This window comes from Fukomys damarensis, unplaced genomic scaffold (assembly GCF_012274545.1).
Source record: "Fukomys damarensis isolate Sample0158 unplaced genomic scaffold, DMR_v1.0_HiC HiC_scaffold_13, whole genome shotgun sequence".
NCBI lineage: Eukaryota > Metazoa > Chordata > Mammalia > Rodentia > Bathyergidae > Fukomys > Fukomys damarensis.
This window is the reverse complement of record NW_022900925.1, coordinates 38,755,609-38,762,979: the sequence shown is the minus strand read 5'-3', so window position 1 is coordinate 38,762,979 and position 7,371 is coordinate 38,755,609. Positions and strand designations below refer to the sequence as shown.

The 7,371-nt window shown below is 58.0% G+C and overlaps 1 protein-coding gene across 1 annotated transcript in view; it reads left to right on the top strand.

Moving 5' to 3' along the window:
* The window catches only part of Lsm12 (LSM12 homolog), a gene marked incomplete at its 5' end in the record, with an annotated part of 15,269 nt that extends 11,745 nt beyond the window's left edge, over nt 1–3,524 (top strand). Inside the window, 3 exons of the mRNA XM_010643013.3 lie at nt 1,472–1,581; nt 2,609–2,735; nt 2,946–3,524. Coding sequence (XP_010641315.1) covers nt 1,472–1,581; nt 2,609–2,735; nt 2,946–3,038 — 330 coding nt within the window. The remainder of the gene's footprint in view (nt 1–1,471; nt 1,582–2,608; nt 2,736–2,945) is intronic.
* Nucleotides 3,525–7,371: the final 3,847 nt, after the last annotated feature.

Here is a 7,371-nt window from a genome sequence, read left to right as displayed (position 1 = left end):
TTGGTACCAGGGATGGAATTTGGGTCCTTGCCCTTGGAAGGAAGGCGGCTGTTTTGGTTTTTTTGAGACAGGGTCTCACTATGTAGTTCTGGCTGGCCTTGAACTCTTTGTAGCACAGGTGGGCCTAACTTGCAGCGATCCTCCTGCCTCACCCTCCCGACTGCTGGGATTATAGGTGTGTGCCACCACGCCCAGTTCTTTCTCCTCTGACCCCCACTTTTGAGGGGAGGCAGCATTTGTGGCTTCTCTGTGGGAACATCAGGCACTCCCTGTACCTCACTGGGATCTGGTGTGGCAGTTGTTACCCTGGGTGAGCTCGCTGGTGAGAGCCCAGCCGGCCCTAGCTGGGTGTCCTGGGTATCCCGTCGGATCGCTTTTTCCTGATTGCCATGGAAATACAGCCTGCCACAGGCTCAGGGTGTGGCTTTTGGAGCCCTAGATCAACTGCAGTGCCAAGTGTAGAATGCTGGTGAGAAGGGCGAGGCCTGTTGTCCCTCCCTCTCCCTGCCTCTGCCCTGCCTCTGTGGGTGGCGGGCATCGGGAGTGGTCCTGACCACCATTGGCCTGAGCCCTGTGGGGTGTGAGTGCTGGGCCCTGTCCTCACCCTGCACAGCAGCCCTGTGTGGCCTGGTGGTGGGGAGATGCTATCTGTCCGGGACTCATTTTGGGGGGCTGAGGTCCAGGGTGCTTCAAGGCTCTCCTATGCCTCTTTCCTGTGCGGTTGCCACCCCTCCCTGTTGGCCTGGTCCAGGGCTGTGGCCTCAAAGCCCCCCAGGCTGCAGAGCTGCCTCTGCCCTGGGGCCCTGAAGGATCCACTGGCTCCGTGTGCTCAGGGAGCTGTGCTCGGTCCTTGGTTTGCCCGGCACATGCCTGTTTGTCTCGTCATTTGCTATAGTCGCCTGTTGTGCGGGTGTCCCGTCTCAGTTCTGCCAGAGCTGCACCCTGGGCTTCCACGGCAGCCCTGGACGAGGGAGACCCGGCTTCCTGGAGCTTCTCCGGCAGCTTTCTGGGGCTCCACCAGAGGGCGTTGCGGGCATGGGCGTGGGCCGAGGGCTCCAAAGGCAGCCAGGCGGCTATCCAGGCTTGTTCCCAGCGGTGCCACGCCTGAGTGCTCTGTGGAGCCGGACCTTGAGGCTCCGTCCAGCACAGCACTGTCCTCCTGCACCTGGAGATGCACCAGTCCCGTAGCCTCCCAGCCATGACTTTTTCTCCAGCCCTGTCACCTCCGAAGTCGTCTGAGGCTTTTGCACTTGCACACAGCCTGTCCCCCAAGCCTGCATGTAGCTGGCATGGGAGGCACCGAGGGGGACGAGGAGGAAGTGGGGCCTGTGTGCATGATGCTGGTGGCTGTCCTATTAGGTTGTGGGGTGGCTGTTTTCACTTTGGTCTTGATGAAATGGAGTCTCTTGGCCTGGGCCTGGTGTTGGGGACTGAGTGGTGCTTTTCTGAGCCTCTTTTCTCTTCCACCCAGCTCGCCAGCAAAGCGCGGACGGAGAAGGAGGAGAAGCTGAGCCAGGCCTATGCAATCAGTGCTGGCGTCTCTCTCGAGGGCCAGCAGCTCTTCCAGACCATCCACAAGACGTGAGTTGGGTGTGTGGGAAAGCTGGACACAGTGCATTGTGGCCATGAGGGCTCGCCTCTGGCCTTCAGTTTCTTGTCTGTGAAACTGCTTTGGCCAGGCATATGCATACCTGTAATCCCAGCTACTCAGGAGGCTGAGGCAGGAGGATTATAAATTTGAGGCCCATTTGTGCAACTTGGCAAAGGCCCTGTCTCCAAAGAAGGGGAGTGGCTGCGGATGTCGCTCGGGTGGGGCATTCGCATGTGCCAAGCCCTGGGTTCAAGCTCAGCACCGCAGGAAACCTTACTGTGGATTGGACTTTGCATGTTTCCTTCCAGACACAGTGCCTAATTTAGTTTAGGTTTGATTTTTGTTTTTTTGAGACAGGGTCTTACTTTGAAGTTCAGGCTGGCCTCACACTCACTGTGTAGCCCAGGCTGGCCTCAAACTCACAGTGATCCTCCTGCCTTAGCCTCCTGAGGGCTGTGATTACAGGTGTGCGCCACCACACCCAGCTAGTTGTGCATAATTTAGAGCTTGTAATTTCTTTCCTCCTTTCCCTCCTTCCTTTTTCCTGTTCCTTTTCATTGTTGCTGTTGCTGTGCCACCTTTCTCTGAAAGCTGGTACACTGTTATTAGAACACTGTGTGTCCGTTTCCTGTGCTGTACATTGGGATGAACCTGGGCAGCTGGGGAGAGCAGAGGCCACCTCTTTCCCCTGTCCTGAAAGACACCGAGTCCCCGCGGAAGTCATCTGACTGCCCTCCCTGCACCTCTTTCCCCTGCCAAGCCATCCAGGATCCATCTGCTTCAGCCTCCCAGAATACAGGGATTGCAGGGTGCACCATCACTCCTGGCTGCCCCCAGTGTTCCTTTCTCCAGCTTTGATGCTTCACGGTGGCAGCTGTGGGCCCTCCTTGGGGTCAGTGCCCTTGGTTTCTTGCTCTGTGCTCCTGGCTGCTGTGAGCCGTGGCATCTGGGAGGTTGGGCTCGTCCTCCTAGAGTGCGGTGCCTGCAGATGACGTCTCTCCACTCTTCTCCTTCCAGCATTAAAGACTGTAAATGGCAAGAAAAGAACATCGTAGTCATGGAAGAAGTTGTTATCACGCCCCCCTATCAGGTGGAAAACTGTAAAGGCAAAGAGGGGAGCGCACTCAGCCATGTACGCAAAATAGTAAGTGATGGGGCTGGGAGGGCGCAGACACGTGTTGGGGACACACTTCTGCCCCGCACTGTGGGTGTGAAGGTGGGGCGGGCCGGGTTGGAGCCTCTGTCGCTGGGGGGCCGCTCTGTTCGGCCTTGCGGGGCGCAGGCCTGGGTGCCGGGCAGTGGGGGCAGGGCTCCGGGGAGATGCAGCTGAGCCAGGCCTGCTGGGCTCTTGCAGGTGGAAAAACATTTTAGAGATGTGGAAAGCCAAAAGATCCTGCAGCGCTCACAAGCCCAGCAGTCACAGAAGGAGGCAGCCCTGTCGTCCTGAGGCCACGCGGCGAGGACCTTAGCACCCAGCGCGGCGGTGGCGGCGGCGGCTCGCAGAGGCAGGCCGGGGAGGGAAGGGACCCCAAGTTTCCTGCTGGCTCCCACCCCTAGGGGCCAGCGCGTCCAGTCTTAGACTTGAACAGACAAACGCCCAACAAAAGCGAACAGAGATAATTTAAAGTCAGATCAGTACCTGGCTAACAGACTTGGCCGGCCATGTCCCTGTCACGCCCTTCTCTGACAGTCACCTTGTTGTTTTTATTTTTGAAAGCCCCTGCCCGTTCCAGCCGCTCACTCCTTTTCCTGCCCTACTTCCTGCCGTTCTGTTTTATAAGCGGCTCCAGTCGCCTTCCGAATGATTGAAAGAAAGTTTTACATCTTCTCTTCCAAAATAAAAGTAACAAGCTAACTGTGACTCTTGAGTTGAGACCAGAGCAGCTGACAAGAGGTCTTGTTTAAATTCTTTTTCTTAACTTTTTCTTGCTTTCTTTCTCTCTCTCTTTTTTTTTTTTTTTTTTTTTTTGCACAGGGCACGGCTTGAATTAGTTTTATTTTTCTTAACTTTAAATATATATATGAAAATATATATTAAAATGTTCTCTAAATATTTTCTGCTTCTTGCAGGTCTCTTTCCTAGATCATGGCCACTGCCCCACCTCAGCCCTGAACACACAGTGTTGCCCCCGCCAGAGCCCGCACAGCCCTGGGCCAGTGCCTGGGGTCTGAGGGCGGTGCACGGCAGTCCTCCCGCCAGGCACCCTCCTCCGGCCTGCCCAAGGTGGAAGCTTTCGAGCTGAGACAGCTTCAGCTTGTCTGTGCCACGGGAACAGGGGGAGCAGGCGGGCGTGGCGTGGCTGGCTGGCGCCTTGGGGGTGGCGTGGGGTTAACTACTACTCTTTTTGGCCATGATCTCCTTCCCCTTCCCTTTTTTTTTTAATTAAATGGATCAAAATTAAATAATTCAAGCCCTGCCTTCAAAATGGAAAAAAAATTTTTTTTTTTTAGTATTGTTTAGCAAAAACAATAAAACCCAAAATTTTTTAACCATCACTCACGTCTTGGGTTTGTTCATCCTTGAGGGGACCGGGAAGGGGTGTCTGTCCTGGAAACATGGCGCCTGTGCGGCCGCAGACAGGTAAGTGGCACTGCGGTGGTCCGCTGGGTAGTGTGGCTGGGCGGCCCCACCCTCCTGCTGGTCGGGTGCTGGGGAGAGGCCGGACGCTCCCAGACTCGGGCTTGTTGCTGAGGAGCAGTGGGAAACCTTTGGAAGCCACTCAGGAGTGGTGGCACGGCTGGAGAGGCAGGCAGAAGTGAGGGCTGAGGCCTTGAAACAGTGAGGTGCGAGCCCACACTCAGGAGGCTGAGGCAGGAACATCGCAGGCCCAGTCTGTCTGAGGAGCTTGGTGACCTGGTGAGACCCCGTCTCAGACTGGAAAGGGCCGCAGGTGCCACTTGTAGCACAGCGTCACCCGGTGCCTTGTGCTGCCGCAGGCCTCAGGCTCAGCTGGGGGGCTGGGGGGGCTCTGAGGGTGCAGCTGGGCGTCAACCTCCAAGCCCCTGGTGAACCAGGCCTTGAACCCCCCACTCTGGGCTTCTCTCCTCCTGGCCACCCCAAATCAGCTGCCCTGTGAACCCCTGCATCTGAAGAGGGGAGTGACTCCCTGAGGCCGGGTGGCAGTCCAAGATGCAGGGTGCCTGCTCTGCAGAAGGACTGCACCCAGGTGTCCCTCTGGGGTCCCAACATTGCCTTCCTGCACCGCAGCCAGGCAGTCTGGGCTGCCTCCTCACTCTAGCCCAGGCTGGTCTCAGACTTGCAGAAATCTTTCTGCCTCAGCCTCCAAGGGTGGGAATGACAGGTGCTCCTGTCCAGAACAGAGCAGAGAGGATGCTGACCTGTGAGTGTGCAGAGCTTTTGTTCAGGCCCTGGGGCTGGATGGGGCTGGGCGGCGGTGGTTCCCAGGACCCTGATCACCCCATTAGTGCAGGGCTCCTGCTGGGAAGCACAGAGTGTGGGCAGAGGCTTCCGCCCGGCTGGGGCCGGCCTGGGGTGTGTGCCTCTGCTTCCCGTGCTGGGCTGCTGAAGGAGCAGGAAGCCGTGTGCGGGGTGGCAGTGCTGGCCTGGCTCGCCCTGCTGTGTAGAAGCCTGACGTCAGCTGAGGTGCAGTGGGCAGGCCTGCCTGGGTCCCACCTGTGCCATGGTGTACAGCGTGCCATTGCCACCACGAGGCAGCTGGGACCACCACGGATGGGAGCCAGAAAGCCAGGCCGCAGGCTGTGGTGGAGCCGGACAGGCATGCCCTCCACAGCATGAAAGCCGTGTGTGGCTCCTGACACCAAAATGAGCGACAGGAACACTTATCACGGCCCTCCTGTCACTGTTGCCTGTGGGGACCCAAGTATCCTGCTGGCAGGCCCTCTGCGCCACCCCAATCCCCGCCCAGTGTGGGGCCTGGGCATCAGGATGTGGTGCGGCAGGACCTTAGCAGCCGGATGCAGAGTAGTCCCTGTCACAGTGGCTCCCCAGGCGGGATCCTGCCAGGTGCGTCCCGTGAGCCATGGGCTCTGCCCCCCAGAGCCAGACCCTACTAAGGGCCTGTCTTTCTGGCACCTTACCTGTGAGCCAGCTGCACCTCAGGATAAACAGCCTGCAGAGATACCAGCCTCCGGCCTGTTCTGGAGCACCACACTAGGCTCCTGGAGCGGGGCAGGCCCGGTGAGAAGCAGGTGCTCCTGGAACGGACCAGTGTCTCCCCACACCCATCGTCACAGGACACAGGGCGGAGCTCAGGCTGCAAGGACTTCCCAGCTTGTCCCTGTCCCTACCTCAGCACTGGCATCACAACCCGGAGCTCCCTCTGCTGCCCCGGGACTGGATCCTGTCCTTCCAGGCCAGGAGAAGGCAGTTTCTGGCAATGGATGTGGAGTGGGAGGAAAGGGGTATCCTAGGTTGAAAGGCCCATTTTTATTTTTATTTTTTGGTACTGGGAACTGAACAACTCAGACCTTTGCACTGAGCTACACTCCTGGCCCTTTCTTTTTTCCTTTTTTAAAAATTTTTATTTGGAGGCAGGGTGTGGCTAAGTTGCCCAGGCGCGACATGAACTCAGTCCTCCTGCCTCAGCCTCCCAGAGTGCTGGGATGACGGGTGTATGCCCTGTCAGCTTTTCATCCTCACAGGCATGAGAACGTGGGCACCTGGGCCAGGCTCAGGCGGAGGCAGCTCTTGCGTGAAGCCTCAGTCACAGTCCTGGGGGTGACGACAGGTGGCTGAGGCTACACTGGGGTCAGGTGCTCACTGAGGCCGCTGAATGGCACCAGTTCCGTCTCTCCCCTGGCATCACCACATGCGCAGGTCCCAGGCCGAGAGCCAAAGCAGGCGTCCTGCATCCTCAGGTACCAGTGTTGCCTCACTCCAGCCCACTGGCACCTTCCCCTCTTGATGGCATCAGCCTTTCCCTGGCACCCGCATAGCAGGCCCAGTGCCGGGCCCCTGCCTGGCTGTGCCCAGGGAGGCTCTGGGGCCCCTTGCAGGCTCATGGAGTTTGGGCCTGGAGCTGGTATGGTCATCGCGGCTGCCTGCTGCCTGGCTCTATCAGGCCTTGGGACAGTGCTTCCTCACAGTCCTGCAGGACTCCGCTGTTCTCACCCCTGTGCCCCAAGGCCTTCAGGCAGCCAGCTGGGAGCCCTATGTCCCACGGCTATTGCAGTGGCCGTGGAGTTCTGGCTGGAGACAGCCTCGGCCAGAGGGCCTTGCAGACTCTGGGCCCTCTTGCAGTGGGTACATGGCACTGTAGCCCTGGCCCCAAGATGGGTGACTGTGACCTGCAGTGACAGGAAGCCCCTTCATTAACATACTGAGCACCAACCACAGACTGGTCACAGCAACGTGGCCTTTCCTCCGTGCAGCTCGCAAATCCTGGGTGTCCTGCATGTTGTCCCGGAACTAACAATGGTCAACAGTGTCTGTTCTCAGAGCTCTTACAATCTATGGCAGAGAACAGCCATTATGAAGAGCCACAAACAAGCTGGGTACAGTGGCACAGGCCCATCATCCCAGTGCTTGAGAGGCTGAGGCAGGAGGACTGTAAATTCCAGTCCAGTTTGGGCAAATTTAGCCAAATTTTGCCAAATTTGCAAATTTAGCAAATTTAGGGAGATCCTGTCTCATAAAAAACAGAATAGGGCTGGGGATGAAGCTCAGTGCAAAGGCCCTGGGTTTGATCCCTAGTACTTGGGCAAGAGAGGAAGGAGTTGGGGCCGTGTGCCAGGCCCAGCACTGCCTCGGTCACCCTCCCAGCAGGTCCCTGAGGCGCTGTCACCCCCCCCCCCCCCCC